The sequence below is a fragment of the Fusarium verticillioides genome, chromosome 11 (genome assembly GCF_000149555.1).
Source record: "Fusarium verticillioides 7600 chromosome 11, whole genome shotgun sequence".
Lineage (NCBI taxonomy): Eukaryota > Fungi > Ascomycota > Sordariomycetes > Hypocreales > Nectriaceae > Fusarium > Fusarium verticillioides.
In genome coordinates, this window is record NC_031685.1 from 1,359,940 (window position 1) to 1,384,490 (window position 24,551).

Genomic DNA, 24,551 nt, shown 5'->3' on the forward strand with positions numbered 1-24,551 from the left:
ATTTGATAAGTTCTCGAGACCTTCTAGAAGTCAGAGAGAATATTGAGCATCAAATTCTTTGCCTTCTCAGCATATTCCCCGGAAAGTAAACATGAGAGTCAGGAGGTAGCCCCGAAGTGACTCGGCCGGCACGACCGAGCTTTCGTAGCACATGACTGGCCAGCGCTGGCTTCCAGGCCCGCAGTATACACCGGGAGCCCTGCCGGTCACAGCGGACGGGTTCCCGTGGCCGAGACGCAGCGCAACAACCACTGAAACCCTCCATCTTCGGAGACGCCATTTGACACGTCGGAACAGATTCGCGATACAAACCCCACTTCAGATGAGGAGGTGATAATCATCATGCTTTTAAAGAACAACGATTGAGTCAAATATCTACATCAATTGAAACATCATCAACAAGTTACGTTTTTACATTAATTAATTCGTCAACCAAACACTCAATCTCATCGTCATGGGCTCCCTTAACCCTGCACCCTCCCAACAACCCCATGTTCCCAGGTAAGTTAAGCCTCACCTCCAACTCTGGGTATCATCACATACTGACATTCCCAGCCCCGGAGTATGGTGTCCAGCAGTCACATTCTTCAACCACTCAGACGACACAGTAGACCATGCCTCTCAAGCAAAATACTTCGCCCATCTCGCCGACTCCGGCCTAAACGGCCTTATCGTGATGGGCTCCAACGCCGAAGCCTTCCTGCTCACCCGCGAAGAGCGCTATGAGCTCATCGCCCTCGCTCGCAAGACAATCGGCCCTGACTTCCCCCTCATGGCCGGTGTCGGAGCTCACTCTACCAAGCAGACTCTCGAGCTCGCTGAAGATGCACACAAGGCTGGCGCGAATTATCTCCTCGTGTTGCCCCCTGCGTATTTTGGCAAGGCGACGAGTATGAATGTTGTCAAGCGCTTCTTTTCGGAGGTTGCGAAGAAGTCGCCTTTGCCTGTTGTTATTTATAACTTTCCTGGTGTGACGAATGGTGTTGATATTGATTCCGAGACTATTGTTCAGATCTATGAGGAGAGCAAGAAGTCTCACCCTAGCGGAAAGTCCAACGTTGTCGGCGTGAAGTTGACCTGTGGCTCTGTTGGAAAGATCACCCGTCTCGCAGCTCAAATCCCTTCTTCAGAATTCTCTACGTACGGTGGTCAGTCTGACTTTCTCATTGGTGGTCTAGCAGCCGGCAGTGTAGGATGCGTCGCAGCATTTGCCAACGTGTTCCCAACTCTGACATCAAAGATCTACGCTCTGTACAAGGAGGGAAAATTCGAGGAGGCACTGAAGTTGCAACAAGTTGCTGCTCTTGCTGAGCGACCTTGCAAAGCGGGTGTTGCTTCTACAAAGTACGCGGTTGCTGTGTTTTCGGCAAGATTGGCGGGTGTTGAAGGGGCTGAGGAGAAGCTGGCGCCGAGACATCCGTATGAGCCTGTCGGTGAGGCTGTCAAGACTAGTGTTAAGAGTATCATGAAGGAGGCGGGTGATAAAGAGGAGGAGTTGCTTAAGACTTGGACGGATCGTGTCAAGGGACGTCTTAACTAGATAGAGGGGAAAAGTCTGGATATTGAGAATAATAGAGCTGTTACTGACATGAGACGAGACTTGTGAGATGTGGCGAGACATACAGGTGACGTGACGGCTTCGGGGGGAACGCCCATTGACCCTGTTCTTCCAGGAATGTTCCCCGGGCTGTTCGATGCAAGGATTGACGTGCTGGTCAACCTGCAGAATAGCGGGAGAAGAATGGCGAATACTTCCATCGCGTTTCCATGGGTCAAACCTCAACGTATTGGGATGAATGCATATCTCAAGCCCATCCCCTGCACCACCAGTGGACCTGTTGCGTTGATTGTGTGACATGCCTAGGGGAGGAAATAAAACTCGGGACCTTAAGCCTAAGTGACAAAAAGATTTAGGTAATTTAGTCTAGATTTAGGATGAGCTTAGAATACCCTTTATGGAACTTATTTTGTTATCCTAAATTTAGGCCTTATGTTTTCTTGCTCCCTAAGGCATGCCCAACCCATCTGGGAAGGCCGTGGCCAAGTGCACGGTGCTTCGATTATCGTTTTCCCCATGTTCTAGTCTGACCTAACTAAAACGACCAGGGTCAAAGCCTAATCCGCTATCAAAAAACGGGGTCTGTCCCACTCCAAAGTCGTTATCAACAGTGCACCTCCACTTGGTGAAAGCCCCCAAACTCATCTCATCGCACTTGTTATAGTAAAAGGATAGCAATTTCTAACCCCACATACAACCATCTTCTTCCTTTCTTCCTCTTGAGAATTTTCATTCCCGATTAATTCCCTGGGATTTCGTCTTTTTTTACACTTCAGAGAGTAATACTCGTGACCCAGTGGCGGCTGTTCTAACCCCAACATTACAGCAGGGGCAAAATAGCCACTGGAGCTTAAGCTAACGAAACCTTCCTCTTCCCCGCCAACCACCGAAACAATTTCTTTCCAATTCATCAGCGCCTTTGTTCTCTCATCATACGATTCGCTGCGATGGCGCCTGGAACGACGCATGCGCGGAAAACGTCTGGGACGACTGCAGGATCGGGCCGTGTTTCCAAAAGATCTGATAATGCGTGAGTACGGCGCTGAGCCTGAATCCCCTGTATCAATCTGCACTGATTTACCCCTCACCTTGCAACGTGAACCTCGCCTCACTCACCGAGCATCAGCAATGACAAGGAGGATCAGCATTACTGACAGAGGATAGGTGCTCGCGATGTCGCAAGCAGAAAATAAAATGCTCAGGGTCACATCCTTGCGACGCGTGCAAGAAGCGCAAATTGTCTTGCGAGTTTGATCAACGCGATCAAAAGGTTCTCGTCACGCGTGGGTAAGCTCACCGCGATTGACTTTTTACGACATGACATATTAATGGCTTCAAAGGTTCATTCTGGATTTACAACAACGCGCTGCGATGAGTCAATCGAGTACCGGGACTGCGGAATACATCACGCCTGGGTCTTTGGATACGAACATCAATGTTGGGGGACCGTCTGATTCAGGTATGTGTGATGATCTGATGGAAGGCCATTGCTGATGGCGATAGTTGAACCACCGCCTCACTTACCCTCACCTGGCGGCAATGTTTCTGCTTCGCTGCCGACGGAGGACTCGCTCCTTGGAAGTCACAGTAGCACCAACAGCAGCGGGAAGGGACTGGACCCAATCGCGTCGGCTCTAGTGAATCCGTTGTCATCTGGGCAGTCCAAGTTTATGCAATCAGCGCAAGGACGAGAATGTAAGTACTCATTGCTTTCAGCAAGACTTCAGCTAACATTTTAGTCTATCTCGGAACATCATCAAACTGGTCCTTCACCCGACGCGTCCTCAGTCTCACTCACGAATACATCCACCAAAGCCCTATCTCAGTGGATAACCTACTCTTCGATGGCTTAGCATACGATCTTGGCTGGGACGGCTCTCGAATTACTCCAGCGCTAGATCCGCCAGTTATGCCAAGTCTCGACCATGCGGTCTTTCTAATCAACACAGTCAAGTTTCACTGCGGCCAGCTATTTCACTTGTTCGACGAGGAGACGTTCATGGCATATCTGCACGAATTTTACGCGGATCCGAGCCGTCATATTGCAGCAGCGGACCTTCCTTACATCCATCTTCTTCTCATCCTCGCTTTTGGTAAAGCTTTCGCCGAGAATAGCAACTACCAAGCAAAGAGACCCCCTGGAGCCGACTACTTCGTCACGGCCATCCGACTTCTACCAAGCATTCATATCCTCGTTTATCAGCCACTAATATCGACAGAGATCTTATGTTGTATAGCTCTATACTTTGAGTCTCTCGACTACAGACACTCATCACATGGATTTGTACGCCCCCAACTGTGCTTCAGCGAATTCAGCTAACTTTGAGCAGATTGGACAAGCGATGAGAGTTGCACTCGGGCAGGGAATGCATACCGACATGCCTGTAGATCAATTGGGCGATCGGATTGTTGAACGAAGTCGAAGGATATGGTGGACCGTCTACGTGTTAGACCGCGAGATGACATCTCTGATGGGCCTACCGCAATCCATTCACGACGACGACATTCATCACCAGCTTCCGCACTTTGATGGGTCAACACAACGAGTAGCAGCGCTTCATATGCAGATTCGACTTTGCCGGACAATTGCATCAGTTGGAAGAGGTGAGAAGGCCTGTCGCGTTATCTGTACGAAGCTAATCAGTTATTAGGCGTATACGGAGCCAATGGTCGGCTGAACAAGAAGTTCCTTCTCAGCACTAAAAAGGTTCTCGAGAACATTGCCGGACTTGCAGACGAGCTCCAACAGCAATTCCCTCTTGGTGCAGATAAAGCGGTAAACGGCGTTTCGAGGGTTGCAGGATACCTCCACACTCTTTATCATCAGGTATTATCATTGCTGCGTAAGCTAACGACCCGTACTGACATTTACAGTGTATCGTCCTCGCAACAAGACCTCTACTACTCTGCTTCCTCAAAATCCGCTTCGAAACCCCCGATGCTATAACAGAAGCCCTCAACTCATCCCAAACTGTCTGGAACCTGATCAAGATGTGTATCGACTCCTCCTACCAGATGATCAACATTCTTGGCTGTTTGCAAAGTCAAGGTCTGCTTGGTAAATCAAGAGATTGATCTCGTCACCGCCATATACTAATAATTCTCCAGAAGCGTTTCTTCCCTTCGATCTTGAGTCGCTATTCGTATCGAGCTTTAACCTCCTCATCGCGCCCGTTCTTGATTCCCGATTTTCAGAATACGATGCTACGTTCCGACACAAGACGCATATCATATTCAATGAGATGATAAGTAAGGGCAATCTCATCGCCATGTTCAGAAGGTCCGAGTTGCAGCAGCTTGATGATATGCTGGGTCGATTACCGCGTGAGCAATCTGAAACAACACCGATTCCGATCGATGGACAGATTATTGGAGGAACGATTGGTGAGGGCGAAGGAGAGCTCAATGACCTGGATGATGATAATGAGACTATGGCTTCGATGTTGCCTGGTATGGATGATTTGGGAATGGATGCGTGGTTCACGACTGCGCAGATGATTGACATGGCGAATTCGATCGCGAACAGCGACACTGAGTTCTTATCACATACAATGGTGGAGCACGATATTTGGTGAAAAGGTTGGGACAGCTTGGGCATTGTCGGAGTTTAGGCAATCATGGTGTTACGAGCTCATGCTTAATGGAATGGTCATTGGAGTTGCATGCCAATTGGAGCCATGGGGGAGTTCTAAGAGCTTTATGAGTAGTCAGATATTCTTATTTATTCATTTGAAGGATGAAGAGTTGTCTGCACATATTGACAAAACCTATAAGCTACAAAACTGGGTCGTGAGATCGCAATGGGGTATCGTAAAAGCGAACCATAATGAAAACCAGAGTCCATCATCCGACAGCTGTCTCCAACTTCTCCCGCAGCACCATCCATGACTTCCTTATCTGTCCTCCATTATTAACCCAACCATCCTTCTTCCTTTGCACCTCTTCCAAGCTTCTCAAAGACTTCACAACCCGTTGACCTTCAATATCCTCACTAGAGAACCAAGTTCCGTGCAGACCGTATGGTACTCGTTGGGGAAGCTGAACCTTGGCCACAACATCACGCATGTTCTGAGCATCAAGAATCCACAACTCAGACCTCGCAGATTTGGGACAATCCCCAGAAGGCAGGAGTTGAGACTCGTCGAAGACATAAAAGAGCAGATATCCATCGTCCTCCGCAGTTGAAGAATCTCTAGGAACAAACCGCGGCTCTTGAGCGTAGTGGTTTGGCGGAAGACGAAATATCTTTATAGGATCATCCTTCCTCTTCTCTTCAAGAATCTCGCCAACTGACCGTCTATCGACACACCCAGTGATAGGCGTTGTGTCCATCTTCTTCCCACGTTGAATGAGGGTCTTGGCATCCATCTTGATAAGCAGATCGACCTTGTCAGCTCGTCCAAGAGCAACACCAAAGCAGGAAGTTGACGTGCTGCAGCCGTAGATGTAACGAGCCTCTTGCATTTCTCGGTCTGGACATACAGAAGGAAACTCGAAAGGTATCGCAGAGAGAGCCCACTGGCTCTTGACACTGTTCTGAGATTTGGTCGCCATGTCAAATTCGTAATAGTACAGTCGGCATTGGTCGTAGTCGTCGGACTCTGTAGTGGAGAAGTAATCGGTCACACCAGTTGCTTCCCCAGGTGACTCAAGTGTAGGAGCTTCTTTGTATCTGCAGGCCGTTTCCTTCTTCTCGACTGACCAGTCCCGCGCTCGGGTAGACATAGGCCTTACTGGAGGCCGAATATTTCCTGCTGTATATACTAGCGTAGAGGAAGTCATTCGACAAGCAAGAAGGTTAACAGACTTCCTACCGTCACTGGAATGAGAATCCCAGGTATTCGCAGTATGAAAGATACAGCATGGAGCTGTATGAAACCAACGGACGCTGGACGGTTTATTGCGCGGGAACACTCCAAACCGTGAAGGTTTCGTCGGATCGTATGCTACAACCTCTTTGCCTTTCATTGTATTGAGAGGGTCAAGGCTCAGAGGAAGATCCATGATAATAGTATGACTTCGAGATGCTCCAAAGTCGTGCATCATCCGAGCGCCAGATACTCCCAAAACCGGCTGATTGACAAGTCTGACAAGTCTGTGCCCAGGCGCATTTTCGTTACTTTTCGGAAGTACTGAGTAGTGCACGTATGGTGGCATGAAAGTGTTGTGATATAGAAGCATCTCTCCAGTGACAGGGTCGACCTTGGGATGCCCTGTCGTCCATTCCCTCATGAAGCTGAAGAGCCCGCTACCGCCGAACGGAGAGTCATCACTGCTGGCTTGAGATTTCTCTGGCTCTCCTTCAGCTTGGACACCGTCGAACCAGCCGACAGTATCCAGCGAGGGAAGCTGTATCCTCATGGGCGGTCCACTTTCGCATGTCGCCAAAGCCCTCCCATCGTGGTACAAGACAGCAGTATTCGCAACACTGATGCGCTTGATGGCTTGTTGAGACCCAGGAAGATTCGAGAGAATGACCAGAAATATCGTCCTGACGGTCGCCAACATAATCTGAAACACTGTAGATAGCGGGTTTACCAGGGTCGTGATGCTTGGCATTATCGGCGACACAACCGACGTCGTCTTTCTCGATAAGTACAAATCCGTCAAGATATACTGATTGACAAATTCTGGTACAATCTTCCCATCCACGGATGTCTTTCTGAACGAGACGCCAGAGAGCATACCGTCGCCGTCAAACCAATGGGCGTCTTTGCCAAGGTCTTGGTGGCTGACGGGATTGCCGCCATTCCGAACGTACTGACCACCGGTCAGCTCTGGCGGTATGCATCCACTATATGTGCATGGAGTGAGATTTGTTGTTTGATGGATTGGTGCAAAGTTGCCAGAAAGATATCTGTAAAACGTGAGTTTCGTGAAGTGCCAATAAGGTCGGACAGACTTACGGGTGACGAAGTGGCGGGGAGATATCCTCGTCTGGCTGAGACATTGACGTTTGTGTGAGGGAATTTTGTTGCAGAAACTTCATGATGATAAGTGGACTATGGTATTACGCGGTATTGAGTCGTGGTAGCATGAGAGGTTGATGAATCGCGCACCAAAGAGCAAACGAAGACAAGAATAGACAGTTAGTAGTTGGCAAGGCTTCAAGCTGCATCGCGAGATGAGTCAATTCGAAAGCGAAAATAGACAAGCAAGTATGTCAAAGCATACGATACTCCATGAAGCTATACATACAGGATACACCCATCCACAGCCAGCAGACCACCAGTAACTTAACTATATAGCCAAACCCTCATCAGATCGAGATGATCAGGAAGGACGTAGGTCGCATCAATCGCTGGATAACACGGCACGCGATGGGAATATCCATCCATCAAAACCACTAGCACAATTTGTCACGCGTCATAATCAAGACCCATCTCCATCACGGTAACGGCAATGTCAAAAAGACCGAGTAACCCGAAAAAAAAGGGTCTCGAGTTAATTGATGACAAGTACACTCGATACCCAAAAGAGTCGAACAAAAAAGTCGTGACGTCAACGAGTCCCTGAGATGTAACATGACAGAAAACGCCTCTCCCCACTCACACTCAACAATGGTGAGCAGAAGCTAGCGGTGGGGGAGCATTATTGTCACCCAAGAAATAACGGACAGGGGTAAAGGGCTGTGTTAGTATCTGAAAAACAAACTGTGGACACAAGCACCACTCACACTCCGACTTCTTCCTCAACAACCTTTTCCTCACAATCTTTTGACTCTGGCTTTATTTGAAGCCCATATCGTATGCCGTCACGATCTGCTTTTTGTTGTTGTTCACGTACACGAAATAAATAAACCTCTGTCAAAATGGGCTGGGAATATGCCCAAGTGTACGTATTCTCGGCGTCGTTGAGGGAGGCGTTTAACTCATCCCTTGATGTAGGCATCTGAAATACACGATACCGTTTGGTGTTGTTTTGGCGGCGGTTTATAGACCGTTGATGTCGCGGTTGGATGTTTTTAAGCTTATGTTTTTGATAACGGTGGGTTTCCTTTTTCTGGGAGGTTGAAGGGCTTGAAGCTAATTGTTGCAGGTTGCTGTTGTTTCGACAATGTATGTTCGATTTGGAGGGGATTTTTTTGAGATTTACTAACGCGGACAGCCCCTGGGATTCATATCTCATCCGAAATCGCATATGGACTTATCCTCCCGGTGTCGTGGTCGGTCTGACAGCATGGGATATTCCAGCTGAAGAATTGTTTTTCTTTGTCATTCAGACTTTCAACACCTCTCTACTCTACATGATTCTCAGCAAACCGACCTTTCACCCTATTTACCTGTCTAAGAAGACGGGCTGGGGCAAAATTGCTGGCCAGGTCCTTTTCGCATCAGCTATCATTTTCGGCATCGTTTCTGTTTCTTCTGGCGGAGAGGGGATGTATATGGGCCTTATCCTCATTTGGGCCTGTCCATTCCTCTTGTTTCTATGGTAAACCTCAACTTGAGAGACTGTTTCATGTTGCATATGCTAACCATTGGCAGGTCGATTTCTTATCAGTTCATTGTGAATTTGCCATGGACGAATACTGCACTTCCTATTGCTTTGCCAACCTTGTATTTGTGGGTTGTTGACACTTTTGCGTTGCGACGGGGAACGTGGAGCATTACTTCTGGCACCAAATACGGCATTGTCTTGTGGGATGGACTGGACATTGAGTAAGCACCATTCTTCTGTGAGAGGTGACTATTCTAACATTTTGCAGGGAAGCTGTCTTTTTCCTTCTCACCAACACCTTGATTGTCTTTGGCCTCATCGCCTGTGACAACAATCTGGCTATCCTCGACACTTTTCCTGAGCACTTCCCTCGGACAAAGGGAATTCCCAGCTTGCTTACAATCATCCGAACTCTCATTCTACCTAAAGAGAAGTATGATGAGGAGCATATTCAAGGTCTTGTCAGCGCCGTTGCTTTACTTCGCAAGAAGAGCCGAAGCTTCTATCTCGCCAGCGGCACTTTCGAGGGAAGACTCCGCATTGATCTGATTCGTTTGTATGCGTTCTGCCGAGCCGCTGATGATCTTGTTGATGAAGCTCCCTCTGTTGATGATTCTAGAGCCTCTATCGAGAAGTTGAGAAAGTTTCTTGATCTCGCTTATGAAGAGAACCAAGAAGAACCTTCACAAAGACTACGAGAATATGTCACGTCCAACATCCCGGAGATGTTCCACATGGCTCTTCTCCAACTCCCTACTTATTACCTGCCAAAACAGCCTCTGGATGATCTCCTCAAGGGCTTTGACACAGATCTCCACTTTGACAGAAAGTCCGGCACATTCCCTATCGAGACCACTGAAGATCTTGATGTCTATGGAAGTCGCGTAGCTGGCACTGTCGCAGAACTCTGCAACCACCTTATTCTCTATCATACCCCAGAATCTGTCCCCGAAGACATCCAACGCGAAGTTGTCGCTTCCGGCCAAGAAATGGGTATCGCACTCCAATACGTCAACATCGCCCGCGATATCAAAACCGACGCAGAAATCGACCGCGTCTATCTTCCCCTCTCCTGGCTAAAAGAAGCCCAACTCACTCCCGAAGATGTAATTCAACAACCCCACGGTCCTGCCATCGAAGCTCTCCGTCATAAATTACTTGACCGTGCTTTTGAAAAGTACAATATGGCAAAGGGTGCTATTGATAAGCTTCCTTCAGAAGGAAAAGGACCAATTCGCGTTGCTGTCGAGAGCTACATGGAGATTGGACGCGTTCTTAGAGAGAAGGGTCCTACGATGAAGAAAGGTAGGGCTACTGTTCCTAAGATGAGACGAATCCGTGTTGCATGGTCTGCATTGAACAAATAGCGGGGTGAAGCGTGGGAGGATGTAATGGTAGAGGTCATAGATTCATAGATTATGCATTTCATTCCACTTTGAAAATCTGCCTTTTGAAGATTTAATGTCTCAGTTATTGTCCACTTAACCGTTGGAATGTATTTGGCGTTGTAAAATCTCGCGACAACCTAAATTCATAGCCTCACCGTTGACACTTTGACAGCACCACCACCATAAACCCACCAACCAATCATTCAACACGCATCACACCGCCAAGTCCACTTAAAGACCCTCCAAACCAAACCCGTCAATGATCGTCAACGCATCAACGACTTCAATTCTCCTGTAATCTTCAATGAATCACTAAAATCCCTCAAAAAACAAACTGCGCCTCGCTAAGCACAGGGTAATCTGGCCTTTCACATGTACGCCAAGTGGTCTCATTAGACGAGTGCGAAGGAAAAAGTGGATCAAAACAAAATGGAAGACGTCATTGACTCTATTGCTTTGGCTATCAAAACCGTTGGCTTCGGGTGAGTCGGTTACTGACTGAGCATCTTCACTTTTTACAGCAAAAATGAGCGACGTTAAGAAATCTGTTATTGTTATTGGTATGTTGCCCTCAATATCATGAGCTATTAGAAGGTATTGACTGATGATGAATAGGCGCTGGTGTCGGTGGTGTTTCTACTGCTGCGAGACTCGCAAAAGCTGGCTTCAAAGTTACTATCCTCGAGAAGAATGACTTTACCGGTGGACGTTGCTCCCTAATCCACAATGATGGCCACGTACGTCTTCCGACTCACTTTATCCACGCCCACTAACCTTGTCAGCGTTTCGACCAAGGGCCATCTCTTCTTCTCCTCCCTCGCTTCTTCCACGAGATCTTCCAAGATCTAGGAACATCTCTTACCGCTGAAGGAGTCGAACTTCTGAAATGTGAACCAAATTACAACATCTGGTTCGGCGACGGTTCATCCTTCGAGATGTCCACTGATCTCACCAAGATGAAGAAAGCTATCGAAGCTGTTGAAGGTATTGATGGTTTTGAGAGATATCTTGGTTTTCTTCAGGAGTCACATCGACATTATGAAGTTAGTGTTGAGTCTGTGCTGCGAAGAAACTTTCCTAGCATTTTGAGTCTGGCGAGACCCGAGGTTCTGTTCAATCTGTTCAATATTCATCCCCTTGAGAGTATCTGGACGAGAGCGAGCAAGTATTTCTGGACTGAGAGGCTGAGAAGGGTTTTCACGTTTGGAAGTATGTATATGGGTATGAGCCCCTTTGATGCGCCGGGCACGTATAGCTTGCTTCAGTATACTGAGCTTGCTGAGGGCATTCTATATCCTCGAGGTGGATTCCACAAGGTCAGTCTTGCAACCCGACATGACATGTTCCTTACTAACAGCTTCAGGTCGTTGAGGCTCTTGTTAACGTTGGTCAGCGTCTGGGTGTCGAGTACCGTCTCTCCACAGGCGTGAAGTCCATTTCCATCGACCAAGCAACCGGCAAGGCAAACGGTGTTGTTCTGAGCGACGGAACACATCTGCCTTCAGACATTGTCATCTCGAACGCTGACCTTGTCTACACTTACAACAACCTCCTCCCCAAGACCAGCTATGCAGACTCGCTATCAAAACGAGAGACATCCTGCAGTAGTATCTCCTTCTACTGGTCCGCTTCAAAGATCGTACCTGAACTCAACGCTCACAACATTTTCCTCGCGGATGAGTACCAGGAGTCCTTTGACAGCATCTTCAAGGAGCACCTAATTCCTTCGGAACCATCTTTCTATGTCAATGTCCCTTCGCGCATTGACCCCTCGGCTGCTCCTGAGGGCAAGGACTCTATCGTTGTTCTTGTCCCTGTTGGTCATCTTCTCTCAGACTCTGAAGGAACACATCGAGGCCTGTCCAAGTCTGGAAACTCTGGTGGTCTCGAAACAAGCCAGGACTGGGATAAGATGATTTCTCTCGCTCGTGACACAGTTATCGCAACAATGCGCGCGAGAATAGGCGTTGATCTTGCTCCGCTTATTGAGAACGAGATCATCAACACCCCATTCACATGGCAAGAGAAGTTCAACCTCGATAAAGGTGCTATCCTTGGTCTGAGCCACTCCATTATGAATGTCCTTGCTTTCCGGCCTGGTACTCAGCACTCCAAGTACAAGAACTTGTACTTCGCTGGTGCCAGCACACATCCTGGTACTGGTGTTCCTGTTTGCATTGCCGGTAGTAAGATTGTTGCAGAGCAGATTCTAAAAGACTCAGGGTTTAAGAGTCATCAGATTCCTTGGGCGCAGGATACTGCCAAGTCTCCCAAGGGTGGACTGGACAAGATGAACGATTCGTCTTTGACTCTGTTTCAAGGATTCTTGGGAGCTTTGGTTGCGATTTTGCTGGCTTATTACTATCTTATCATTGCGGCGAATTAGCGAGCATTAGTTGGATTGGCTAGGAGTATTTCTTTGGTGTGATTACTTAGTTAGAGATAGAATGAACTCCCCTAATATCTGTGATCTACTTCTCTATATCCATGAGCCTCGCAAGTCAATAGTATGCAGTGAACATGGCAACTATCTAATCGGAAAGAACCGGGCTGTCAACAATCTTCATGCACTGTCTCAGACTGTGCTGGATCTGATCAGTCTCCAACCCCACCAAAATGTCGATCACGTCGCGTTACATTAAACATTCCTATCTTGACCTCAAACCGTCATCATTTTCGGCAAATACATCGATCAGCCTTACAATTCCCACCTAAACTACCACAGGATCTTCCATTTCACGCTACGGCTACCGGCAACGTTTTTAGTCGCTTGATACCACGTTTGAAACCTAGTGGTGTGGACTCAACATGTCAGCACGTCATAGACTCCATATCAGCCATCGCAGATTCTGACAGCGCATGTTGATGAACGATGCGCTTTTTTTTTTGAGCAATGACGATTACTCGGCAGTTATTTCCGTCTGGGCTCGGCAGGGTCGGATATGAAGTCATGGAGAGGGAGGTGGAAAACGTGGGAATGAAAGCTTTGCTGCATTTAAGGGTTTGACATCCATACCTGTCATCCTCTTGGCTTGCAGACATTCCATTTTTCGTTCCACGAATACGAAGTTACTTTTTTTTACCGTTGAATTACCATTTCTCACCATGGCCGATCATCTTTATGCGAGAGGGAACGATGCCCTCAATGTCAACCGTGAGCCATATCAGCCTCCAGTCAAAACGAACTTGCTAACAATTCACTACAGCTGACATTGTAAATGGGCAACGCAGTGACATTAACATCACCGTCAGAGGCTCTGATTGGTACTGGGCTGTCTGTGCAGGTGTGTAGAATAAAACAACGTCCAGTTTGATCAGAAGACTAACTGTTCTCAGTCATGACCGTTTCAACCTTTGCGTTCCTGGGGCTTGGAATGAGAAAGCCTCGCACCGACCGTATCTTCCAGTAAGTTCTATCAGAGTTCCATTGAACATTCTTCAAACCCTCCCAATCCATGAGTGTCCTTGGAGTCGAGATGTCATGGGCTTTACTGACCTGCGTAGCTACATCACCGCGGGTATTACCATGATTGCATCTATCGCATACTTCACGATGGCTTCGAACCTCGGCTGGACTCCTATCGCGGTTGAGTTCCAGAGGTCCGACCATAGAGTTGCTGGGATCTACAGAGAGATCTTCTACGCAAGATATATCGACTGGTTCTTGACTACCCCCCTGCTACTCACAGATCTGCTTCTCACTGCTGGCATGCCATGGCCAACTGTGCTCTGGGTGATTCTCGTGGACTGGGTCATGATTGTCACTGGACTAGTTGGCGCTCTTGTGAAGAGTTCTTACAAGTGGGGTTATTTCGCCTTCGGTAAGTAGTCTTCCATGCGTTGTCACCATCATCACTAACATGATTCCAGGTTGCGCTGCCCTCGCATACATCGTTTATGTTCTCGCGTGGGAAGCTCGTCTGCATGCCAAGCACGTTGGGCCCGATGTCGGTCGCACTTTCGTCATGTGCGGTTCCCTCACAGCCGTTGTCTGGATTTTATATCCCATTGCCTGGGGTGTCTGTGAAGGCGGTAACTTGATTGCTCCTGACTCCGAGGCTGTCTTCTACGGCATTCTCGATCTCATCGCAAAGCCCGTCTTTGGAGCTTTGCTTCTTTGGGGACACCGAAACATCGACCCTGCTCGTCTTGGCCTTCGTATTCGAGACATTGACGAGCGCATCTTCCCGGATGGGCCCAACAATAAAGCAGCATCTGGACATGGTGCTCGAAACGATACTGCCACTGCCTCTGGCGCTAATGTTAACCCCAACGCTTGAGTGGAAGGCTAGGAATTAATCCCATCAGTGGCCTGGTTCTTTGAACCCCCAGGGCCCAAATTCTTCGACACTAATCTCCATCGCGGTTTAATTCACCAACTGTACCAATTCTTTGTCTTTCACGAGCTGGATACTTGCGTATAATTTCATGTAAATTACTAGTCTGTTGATACCCGAGGTCTGTTTTGTGGCACGGATATGTCTTGGAGGGTTGTGTTAATTGTCTGATTTCGACTAGTAATTCGTATGTAGTATCTACATATCTTCTTTGGTTACAATCTGACTCTAGACAAGTAATACATAGCACCATTCAATCAAACCTTGGCTTCAGAATCACTGGATCGAGAGGACGCTTTTTGAGGACCTTCAGACTGTAGTACTGTGGTTTGACGAAGGCGACCAGTAACATCATGCGTCGTTTCCCACTCATCTAGCTCACCAATCGGGACCTTTCTGATCTCATGACTTTAAAGACCGTTATTCAGAATGACGGCTTCTGATCACAGCCTGTAGCCCTTCCATTTTGGTAGGAGGAATGCCCAAAAATAGCAGTACACCCCGCATGAGATGAGACTATAGAATCTGTTAGTCGTGGCCAACCACTGTACTCATAGGGGTTTATGAACTCACATTCCGATGCCTGTCACGACGTATGTGGCATACCAGAAGCTGACATCGACAGCGTACATTCCACCCTCGGGAGGATACCAAGGAATGATAATCACAAACAACTGGACCGGAATATTGAAAACAACAAGAACATGCCAAGCCTTGAACTCGGGAGCAGGGAGGTTTGCACGCTTGCGGGCGCCAGCGCACAGCGTAGAGCCCCACGGCCATGGCAAGATTGAAAGCCGCACCCGGATAGACACCCAGGTCGCTCACTAGTATGATTTAGCTACTTCTGCATCTGAAGAGAGGCGTGATGGCATACCGTAATTGAAAGCATCAACAGATGGGATAACAAGAATCATAAGGGCGGCAATAGCCCAAGTAGTGAAATAAGGTCCAAGTGGGGTTCCAAATGGCTTGTTAGAGACCCAAAAGGGAGTCCATGGAAGGACGCCTTGCCTATGGCTGTGTGTTAGCTGTGTTATACTTCATATAACTTCTGAGTAGACTAACCTCCCGCACTCTCGAAGTCGTCGGGATAATCCAACAATGACGGCCATGATATTTCCAAAAGCACTCAAGGCAATAAGAAAGTTGAGCCCTCGCACTGCTCCACTATTTCCGAGCACCTTACCGAAGAACAAGCTTGCTGCTGTCAGACCGGAGTTTCAGGCTCTTCCTTGGGCACTTCGACTATCAGTATGAGGCTCGAAGAGGCTGGGCCTGATCACTGTACCTGCTGAGTAGTGTCCCTGGCGGCTTGCCAAGCTTGAATGTCGTATATGGACCGAAGTAGCAATACTTAATCGCATATACTCTGACTCCGGTGTTGTGTTCCGAATAGTCATTTCTATCTAGTAATAATAGCTAAAGGCCTGGTAATTATACATTAAATATATATAAAAGGCTTATAATTTATTAAAACACACATACTTATATATTAATTTTAGCCAACTAAGCTCTTAGGCCAGGTAGTCTTGCTAATATATAAGGTAGGTGCCTTTAATATATCGCATCTTGTCTATACTCCAAATCTTGAGCTCTCACACCAAACATCATTACTTCCGGTAAATAAAATAATTGGTCTACAATAAGCTAACTACAACTACCACTCTGGGTGGCTTAGTCGACCTTCCTCTCTTCACTCTTGTCTGGAGTTTGCTGAGGAGTTGAAGCTCTCATAGGCGTTCCCTCCATAACCGGTGTGATACCTCCGTTCATGTAGTGGTCCTCCCAGTCCATATCACTGAGATACTTGTAGTCAAGACCCCTGATCTCGTGTTCCTCGCTGGCTCGAAGATGCAGACCCGGAATCTTGCCAATGACGAAGAGCAAGATGCATGAGATAACGAATGACCAAGCAGCACAAGTCACGGCACCCGCAATCTGGAGGCCAAGCTGGCGATAGTTGCCATCCCACCATCCACCTGCATAGGCATCTCCAGATACACCATCCAGCGCAGGAACGTATCCAGTAGCAAAAAGGCCTGTCAGGATGTCTCCGATAACGCCGCCGATTCCGTGGATGGCGAAGATATCGAGACCATCGTCGACCGAGAGAATGTACTTGTACTTGACGCAGTAGAAGCATACCAGCGATGTGACACCTCCGATTACAGGAGAAACATAGATCAGCGTGAAACCGGCAGCGGGCGTGATGCCAACTAGCCCTGCGATGATACCGCTGCAGAAGCCGACTAAGGAGAACTTTCGAGTATGAAGGTATCCGAGAAGAACCCAAGCGATTCCGCCAGCACAAGCAGAGAAGTTTGTATTCGCAACGACGTAGATCGATCGGAGACTAAGGTTTGCGGTGCTGGCACCTAAGTCAAGGAGGTTAGCTTTCAGCCGTACATCGCACCGACAATTGACTTACCATTGAATGCAAACCAGCCAAACCAGATAAGGACAGTTCCTAAAACCATAAGCAGCGGATTATGCGGCTTGTAGTGTACGGCTGCCTTGCGATCGGTGATGCTAGCGTCAGGGAGTCGAGGTCCCAGCATAAACGACCAAGCTAGAGCACCAAACCCGGAGGCGATATGGACTGGCCCCGATCCTGCGAAGTCGTACAGACCTAAGTTGTACAGCCATCCAGATGGATTCCACTCCCAATATGCTAGTCTGCAGCGATGTTTGTTAGTATCTTCATGAGACAAGGTTTGGTCCGCGCTGGGTTGTGATGCACGAGAAACTGCGACGCATAACTTACGGATAGTACACAAAGGTTGTCCAGCACAAGAGGAACACCATGCTAGGCCATAATCTGCCTCTTTCTAACATCGCTCCGGCCAAAATCATGGCAGTGGCGGTGACGAAGGTGACTCCGAAGATCGCATCTAGAGAGCGTAATAGTCAGTCGTCATCATCTAACGACAGTTATACTCGACATTGCATACATAGGATCTCGGGGATATCAGAGTTTGCAATCGATGGCTGGGCAAGGACGTTGTGGAATACTGCGAGCGACAGATCACCCAACATTGGGTTCGTAGTTCGAGATTGATACAAGCTATAACCATAAATCCAAAATTGGATGCCTACAGCGCAGGCGCAGAACAAAGACTGCAGGATTATCGTCAATGCTGCTTTCTTCCTATGCATGCCGGCATCTGTGTCGTGTCAGTGGATGGAACCGGGTATTTCGATGCGTCCCAAGTCCTTACAAAGAAAACCGATTGCAGGAGTGATCTGCCAGCATAGAATCGTGCAAACAAGCATCCATGCCATATCGCCCTGTAAACGCCATTTTGTTAGATCTACAGTCTCTAAATGGCTTGTTATGACAGCATAGCGCTGAGATGGGAACCGGTGGGGCAAATGCACAATGTGGTCCTCCAGCACATCGTCAATGACTTACCTTGTCATAAGTAGCATTCAAATCATGGGTAATAGGATTACCGCCCGTGGGATCATCACTGTAATCGGGCCACTCAGTGACCGGAGTAATTGTCGAAGCCATGCTGTATCAAATTTGGCAGAGAAACTGGCTGTCCACGCTACTGCGCTCCATCTCGACAGCAGAACCCACTGTCTTTAATGACTTCCCCCTATGTGAGGCCCTGAATCCTCGTATCTCAGACATATCCTAGTGTTTTGCCAAGAAATAGGTATCATGGCTAAATCGGGATCACTTTTCCGTTTCTGGCGAAACAACGCGAGATAAGAATTAAGGTACGAGATAACGTTGCTTCAGCGCGACGTGGCGTAGATTCCTTATCTTTGGCTGCATGGCTTGTGGTTGGACAGATCTGAGTTCGACAGAGATAACGGACGAGCGGAATGCTTGTTCCTCTGGCTTCGACGCATTTCGAAGCAGAATAGAACAGATTAAAAGAGGATGTCAGGTAGCAAAGCTCCTTCTAAATACTCAGTGTGATTCTCTGATCCCAACGAGGCATCAAGACAGATGTAAACCGCGTAGGACTTTAGCTGAACTTTAGCCCAATCTTATGGCATTTTAGGTAATCTTAGTACAGCGCCTCTATCGACGGCTGAAGCGTGTGTGCATGACTACATGTCTCGCAAGAGCCAATGGTAAATGAATATTGTCTGACACCTTGCAGGGGATGGTATGTCAGTCGGTAGCTAGTTACGACCTTATCTTTAGCCAGGTTCGCTAGTTGAGAAACGCGGAGAGAGGCATGAGACTCATTGGCGGGGAGCGAGGCGGCGCGTGTTGTTCAGTCTGCAAGGACAAGCCAAATTTAAGGTTGCGATAAGAGATTATGCTTATCTCTCTCAAGATTAAGGAGAGCCAATCAGAGAATGTTCTGAGCCCACCCACTATAACCGTTCAATCGAGTCTGGCTACCCGGGAGTCCAGCAACTGCCCAGGTTGGGAATTGCCAATGTTTACATTTATCAGATCATTTGAATAATATTCGTATGTTTGTAGAGTTTCTTATCTTACCCAAGAGATTTCTGTGCTTTTCTGATGAGAAGAAGAGCTGATTGTGTGTATGAGCGAGTTTTCGTGCAAAAAGGCAAAGTTGTGAAGGACATGCATCAAGTATGCATTAACATTTCCCGTCTGTTTGATCAAAACCTCATGCCTAAAACGTCAATAGTGATCATGGTATATCTCGATATGGTAGCCAGAAGTAAAATGAAATCGAAGCAATCTATCTCACTATGGGCTGTCATTTTTTATGAAGAGATCGATGTTTGCGTGCTGTCCTCCTTGAGATTGTGGAGCTCTGGCCCATGGCACGCTACGCGTCGGCGGGAAACGAAAACACATTTCATCGCTGGATCAACGTTTACTAAACTTTGTACCTGCATTTTCCCTCATAATTCTGCCCAACTAAAAGTATTGCCGTTTGTTATGTTTGCGGGCAACTTGTGGTGCTTTGTTGTAGCCAGTCGAACAAGTCCGACGTGAATGATCTCAGAGTGGCCGAAAGCGCGCCCCTTCGGTTTGCCGCGTCTATTCCCCAAGTCTTTGAAGGTAGGAGGATACAGCAGAAACTCCATCTACCTATGGGCACTATGGTAGTGACTGACTGCTGCATGTGACTGAATCCTTCCTCCGTTAACGCCTGCGGGGAGAGAAGACACTGGCCTCGGCGACGATTGACGAAGCCATCGGATAAGTGGGGACGGCATCCCGGCCAAAACGGACGCCGACTCAGAAGGGGCCGGCCACAGGCACCAAAGCCCCGACATGTCGATCCGGCGTCACATGGATGAGGTTTTACGAGCTTCGTGTTTCTTTACAGAAAAGGCTTTTATTTGCTTAGAAAGATCTCTTGTAAGATACTCCTATAATATCTTGTTGGATTCTGCCATTCTAAACCATTCTCCTGCACAAGTTATTCGGTTCATTCAGAAATGCCCGACCAAACCGTTGTCGTCGTCGGCGCAGGCCCCGTTGGCCTCTTCACAGCCTTGATCCTTGCTCAAAAAGGCATCAAGGTGACTGTGATTGAGGCAAGCGAAGGAATCTCCCGCAGTCCGCGAGCCTGCGTGTATGTTTTCTAATTCAAACGCCATCCATTCATTCATTCGCTGACATACCATACCGATCGCAGACAGCTCCCTTGCGTCAATCTCGAATTCGCCAAGGCCGGAGTCATGCAAGAAGTGTTCGAATCCGGTTGTAGAAGCGACCATGGATACTGTTGGCGGGACGGATATGATACAACAAAAGTCCTTGCAGACTTCACGCCGCCACCATCCGAAAACCCCAATCTTTGCGCAGTCATGATAGGGCAGGATATTTTGGCGCAGATCTTCCTCAAGCATCTAATCAACACGGGAAATGCCGAGGTCATCTTCAACCACGCATTTACTCGTGTTGAAGACCATGGAGATTCAGTTTCGGTGTACGCACGGCGTTTACTCGACGACCAAGAGCTCAAGTTTGACTGTCGGTACGTCGTAGGAGCCGATGGCGGTAAGAGTGCGGTTCGAAAGTCTATAGGCCAATCTCTCGAAGGTTACACCTGGCCAGACATACGGCTCATTGCAGTCAACTTCCTCTATGACCTTGAGAAGCATGGCTGGAAGCATGGTAACTTTATTGTCCATCCTGAGGACTGGGCGATCGTTGTAAAGCGTGGACCGAAGAATCTGTGGAGGGTTGCAACCAGCGTTCCATTTGCCCAAGGCGCTGATGGAGAGCCTATGACTGATAAGACTGTCTTTCCCGTCATCAAAGACAGACTTGAGAGGCTCTTGCCAGGTAACACTGATGAGATCATCTACCTCCAAACAGCTCCATACACGATTCATCAGCGATGTGTATCGAAATATCGCGTTGGCAATATCATACTCGCCGGCGATGCTGCCCACGTAAGTTCTCCCTCAACATTGCATCCTTCACCGCTAAGTATTCTATAGCTTAACAATCCCGTCGGTGGACTCGGACTGACTACAGGTTTGCTTGATGCAGCCCATCTGGGCAAAACTTTGACCCAGATCATCAACGACAATGCGCCAGAAACAGAACTCGATGAATATGCAACGGCCAGACGCGACGTCTTCAAGAATATCACTGACCCACTATCGACTGGGAACCTGTTGAGAGTCAAGTCGACTGCTCCCGAAGACGTCGCTGCGAGGGAGGCGTTTTTCAAAATGCTAAACGACCCGAATGAGAAGGGCCAAATGTTTGCTCATATGGCGAAGGAGATGGGGCTATCGACTACCTTGGATATGAAGGATTTGGGTCCAAGACCGCAGCTATGAGGTCGAGAAGAATTGCTATATAAATCCACTAGGATGGTAGGGGAATTTGGTTCATTCACCGCAACTCGGATTCTCTCTCGATATCCCGATTACCATAATTCTTTCTCCAGTGCCTTTACATATATGACATGACCCGAATCGTTCCGCCAACGTGCTACGCGCTCCGTGAGGTAACCAATAAGTACCCGCCAAGAGGCTAACCCCTCGGCATATACACTACTCGTTAGACTTGCAGGCTTCCTGCTCAAATAATTGTATGCACAAACGCCTCAGTCTAGTATTCCATCATCTGCGTTTCTGTCGTCCACTGGAGGAGATCTTGTGAGCATGTGTGCTGTCTATTAATCTTGATCTTAGTCGACGACTCTGAAGAAGCCAATGCATTTCTCTTTCGCCTGATCACATGCAGGGCACAGCTGTTACTGGAGGCGGGGTGCTAAATGGCCGGGGCGTCTTCCTACCGCGCGCTGACCTACGGGCCCACGGCCACCGCGAACGCCGTCTCCACCATCCCGATGGCATCTTCAACGCTACCCCAGATCTCAATTTGGGGTCCCCGGCTGGGGTAAACATGGGGAGCAGGCCAGGTTTGCTCCGGCACATTTTCCAATACCGTGACAACCAGCACACGAACTACAGCCACCGGCATTCAAACACGGATGCCCCCTTTTAATCTGGATATAAGCCCAGTCCCACGTTACTTTGCTCCTGACATATCCTTGCATCTCAAGCTTCAGCATCTGAGTCGCATAGCCAACATGGCTTCCCAATCCTCTATCACCGCTCCCTCTGAGCGAGATGCTGCTCGAATTCATTCCAAGACATTAATCTGCCTTTTCGTAAGTTAATCTGCACCTCTGAAACCTCCAAGCTAACCATTGAATAGGCAGTCAACATGATCTACCTCACGCAAATCCTCTCCCTCGTCGGCACAGGCCTTCTGTCAAATACCATGGCCGCAGCCGTCGGCGGCAGTAGCCAGACAGTCTGGTACTCATCCTGCATCACGATCCTCACCGTTGTTCTCAACCCGCCTGTCGGCCAAGTCGCTGATTACTGGGGCCGCAAAACCCTCCTCGTGATTATGCCACTCGCTGGCGTCGCGGGTAGCATCATCGTCTCCCGAGCTCAAAATTCGGGAACTCTCATCGCCGGGTTCGCAATCTTGGGCTCGACCTTCGGAAGCCAGTCTCTCACTGTTGCTGTCATGTCTGAAATCCTTCCTCGGCATTACAGACCTATCGGACAGGCAGTTGGAAGTGTATCGATCGCGCTTGGTGCCATCATTGCTCTGCTCATGGGAGGCGGCCTACTCCGTCACGGCGACAACTCCAACTACCGTATCTTTTGGTACGTGACGGCCGGTTGTTACGCTCTTGCATCTCTTGGCTGCCTCATTGGATATAACCCCCCGCCTCGAGACCTTCAAGTGTCCCTCAATGTATCGCAAAAGATCAAGAGCCTTGACTGGGTTGGATATATACTATTTGCCCCAGCCCTCGTCCTTTTCTGTATAGCCCTATCATGGTCTCAGAACCCTTACTCCTGGGATAGCGTCAACATTCTTGCACCCTTTATCATCAGTATCGTCGTCCTGATAATCTTCATCGTGTATGAGTGGAGGTTCAAGAAGGACGGCATGCTTCACCGTGAGCTATGGAGGCACAGAAACTTCGCCATCTCCCTATTTGTCATTTTCATCGAAGGTATCGCTTTCTTCGCCGCCAACTCCTATTTCGTCTTCGAAATATCTCTCGTATACGACGCGAGCTTCCTTTCGGGCAGTGTCAACTTTGCTATCATGTTTATCACAGCCGCTGCTTTCTCTCCCGTCTTTGGCTTATGGTCCGCTAAATACAAGACACTTCGGCCACCACTCGTCTTTGGGTCCGTCTTCCTTCTTGCCTTCTTCATTCTACTGGCAACTTCAAAGATTGACACTCCTCGATATGCTTTCTGGATATATCCTATCCTACCTGGCCTTGCACTTCCTTCCATCGTTCCATTGACCATGGTTTCTGCACAATTTGCAACTACACCGGAACTTATCGCTCTCACATCTGCTCTCATGACCAGTATTCGCAGTCTGGGGGGCTCAATTGGTCTAGCAATCAACAATGCGGTCCTGCACAATGCCTTGGACAAGGAACTAGCCAAGAAGATTGCAGAGGCAGCTCTACCACTTGGGCTACCTACCTCGTCTTTGCCTGCACTTATTCAAGGGCTAGCTTCACAGAACAAACAGGCAGTGGCTGCTGTCCCTGGCCTCACACCTGAAATCGCAAATGCCGCCGTTCTGGGTATGAAAAAGGCGTACTTGATCGCTTTTCGAAACGCATGGATCGTCTCGGCTGCATTTTGCTCTCTCATGCTTATAGGTAAGTTTGACCTACCCATCCATGCCCATTTAAACTCGACTGACCAAAAAGCCTGCTTCTTCATCAAGGAACAAGCGTCCGAGTTTGATGCAACCATTGATGCACCAGTTGAGCTTGATTCCAAGACCCACCTGGAAGTTGACGAGACCGCGCAGCCACAAACGCAGGAGAAGCAGTTCGAGAGTAGGGCAGAAGTGAGCCACCGGGAGAACACTAGCCCTTGATTGTTCTAATGTATTCAGAACCTCTAGGCTGCCCTGGGCACGTTGTGGAGTTTAGTAGCTGTAGAGCAATTCGCGTACTAGGGGAGGAAAGAAAACTCAGGACCTTGACACTAAGATGAAGATATTTAGGTAAATTTAGCCTGAGGTTAGAGTACTTTTTGCTGAGTTTACTTTAATGCCTTATATCAAGGTTTAGTGTTTTCTTGTACCTTGAGAATAGCTTCTATCAGACTAGTGATTAGGGTTGCCAAGGTACCTAGGTGTCATTAGCCGAAGAAATAAGAGCAGGTTCAAATGTCCCAACCGTCTCTAGCAACGCACAATGCGCGCTCACAGCTATGGACATTTTGACTGCCGCTATGCCGGATCAAGGGTAAGCTCTGTCACGACCAACAGCGCGTATCAAGCGCTGGAAACAACCTTCATAGCAAGTACAGGTATCGACATTTGTACATGATTCAATATACGTTACCATTGCT

The 24,551-nt window shown here is 48.2% G+C and overlaps 10 protein-coding genes across 13 annotated transcripts; 7 read left to right on the plus strand and 3 right to left on the minus strand.

Moving 5' to 3' along the window:
- Positions 1 to 274: 274 nt before the first annotated feature.
- On the plus strand, positions 275 to 1,593 carry FVEG_10721 (hypothetical protein). Its single transcript, XM_018899887.1, has 2 exons — positions 275 to 501; positions 556 to 1,593. The coding sequence occupies exons 1-2, from the start codon at positions 455 to 457 to the stop codon at positions 1,538 to 1,540; spliced, it is 1,032 nt and encodes a 343-aa protein (XP_018758049.1). The 5' UTR covers positions 275 to 454; the 3' UTR covers positions 1,541 to 1,593.
- A 629-nt stretch (positions 1,594 to 2,222) lies between these two features.
- On the plus strand, positions 2,223 to 5,320 carry FVEG_10720 (hypothetical protein). 4 transcript variants are annotated; one of them, XM_018899883.1, is made up of 9 exons: positions 2,223 to 2,588; positions 2,723 to 2,845; positions 2,899 to 3,017; positions 3,062 to 3,253; positions 3,298 to 3,842; positions 3,889 to 4,162; positions 4,210 to 4,385; positions 4,433 to 4,616; positions 4,667 to 5,320. In XM_018899883.1, the coding sequence occupies exons 1-9, from the start codon at positions 2,506 to 2,508 to the stop codon at positions 5,131 to 5,133; spliced, it is 2,163 nt and encodes a 720-aa protein (XP_018758045.1). In that variant the 5' UTR covers positions 2,223 to 2,505; the 3' UTR covers positions 5,134 to 5,320. The 4 variants fall into 4 exon arrangements, with proteins under 4 accessions (XP_018758045.1, XP_018758047.1, XP_018758046.1 ...); XM_018899885.1 differs by having other exon boundaries at positions 2,723 to 2,841; XM_018899884.1 differs by having other exon boundaries at positions 2,425 to 2,588; positions 4,433 to 4,607.
- Positions 5,257 to 7,966, minus strand: FVEG_10719 (hypothetical protein). Its single transcript, XM_018899882.1, has 2 exons — positions 7,465 to 7,966; positions 5,257 to 7,415 (listed from the first exon to the last, which is right to left on the minus strand). Exons 1-2 carry the CDS (start codon positions 7,545 to 7,547, stop codon positions 5,402 to 5,404), a joined length of 2,097 nt encoding a protein of 698 aa, XP_018758044.1. The 5' UTR covers positions 7,548 to 7,966; the 3' UTR covers positions 5,257 to 5,401.
- A 403-nt stretch (positions 7,967 to 8,369) lies between these two features.
- On the plus strand, positions 8,370 to 10,365 carry FVEG_10718 (hypothetical protein; the record flags this gene model as incomplete). The annotated part of the gene is made up of 6 exons (XM_018899881.1): positions 8,370 to 8,392; positions 8,446 to 8,545; positions 8,597 to 8,616; positions 8,666 to 8,992; positions 9,046 to 9,219; positions 9,267 to 10,365. The coding sequence occupies 6 exons, from the start codon at positions 8,370 to 8,372 to the stop codon at positions 10,363 to 10,365; spliced, it is 1,743 nt and encodes a 580-aa protein (XP_018758043.1).
- A 547-nt stretch (positions 10,366 to 10,912) lies between these two features.
- Positions 10,913 to 12,772, plus strand: FVEG_10717 (hypothetical protein; the record flags this gene model as incomplete). The annotated part of the gene is made up of 4 exons (XM_018899880.1): positions 10,913 to 10,946; positions 11,002 to 11,123; positions 11,169 to 11,702; positions 11,750 to 12,772. The coding sequence occupies 4 exons, from the start codon at positions 10,913 to 10,915 to the stop codon at positions 12,770 to 12,772; spliced, it is 1,713 nt and encodes a 570-aa protein (XP_018758042.1).
- A 719-nt stretch (positions 12,773 to 13,491) lies between these two features.
- Positions 13,492 to 14,666, plus strand: FVEG_10716 (hypothetical protein; the record flags this gene model as incomplete). Its single annotated transcript, XM_018899879.1, has 5 exons — positions 13,492 to 13,540; positions 13,593 to 13,670; positions 13,723 to 13,792; positions 13,891 to 14,207; positions 14,257 to 14,666. 5 exons carry the CDS (start codon positions 13,492 to 13,494, stop codon positions 14,664 to 14,666), a joined length of 924 nt encoding a protein of 307 aa, XP_018758041.1.
- Positions 14,667 to 15,065: 399 nt separating this feature from the next.
- On the minus strand, positions 15,066 to 15,838 carry FVEG_10715 (hypothetical protein; the record flags this gene model as incomplete). Its single annotated transcript, XM_018899878.1, has 4 exons — positions 15,066 to 15,239; positions 15,297 to 15,546; positions 15,601 to 15,737; positions 15,792 to 15,838. 4 exons carry the CDS (start codon positions 15,836 to 15,838, stop codon positions 15,167 to 15,169), a joined length of 507 nt encoding a protein of 168 aa, XP_018758040.1. The 3' UTR covers positions 15,066 to 15,166.
- Positions 15,839 to 16,289: 451 nt separating this feature from the next.
- Positions 16,290 to 18,240, minus strand: FVEG_10714 (hypothetical protein; the record flags this gene model as incomplete). The annotated part of the gene is made up of 6 exons (XM_018899877.1): positions 16,290 to 17,101; positions 17,155 to 17,402; positions 17,491 to 17,617; positions 17,678 to 17,890; positions 17,945 to 18,014; positions 18,139 to 18,240. 6 exons carry the CDS (start codon positions 18,238 to 18,240, stop codon positions 16,401 to 16,403), a joined length of 1,461 nt encoding a protein of 486 aa, XP_018758039.1. The 3' UTR covers positions 16,290 to 16,400.
- A 1,871-nt stretch (positions 18,241 to 20,111) lies between these two features.
- FVEG_10713 (hypothetical protein) lies at positions 20,112 to 21,470 on the plus strand (the record flags this gene model as incomplete). The annotated part of the gene is made up of 3 exons (XM_018899876.1): positions 20,112 to 20,248; positions 20,312 to 21,074; positions 21,123 to 21,470. 3 exons carry the CDS (start codon positions 20,112 to 20,114, stop codon positions 21,468 to 21,470), a joined length of 1,248 nt encoding a protein of 415 aa, XP_018758038.1.
- Positions 21,471 to 22,228: 758 nt separating this feature from the next.
- On the plus strand, positions 22,229 to 24,072 carry FVEG_10712 (hypothetical protein; the record flags this gene model as incomplete). The annotated part of the gene is made up of 3 exons (XM_018899875.1): positions 22,229 to 22,309; positions 22,357 to 23,848; positions 23,900 to 24,072. The coding sequence occupies 3 exons, from the start codon at positions 22,229 to 22,231 to the stop codon at positions 24,070 to 24,072; spliced, it is 1,746 nt and encodes a 581-aa protein (XP_018758037.1).
- Between the last annotated feature and the right edge of the window lie 479 nt (positions 24,073 to 24,551).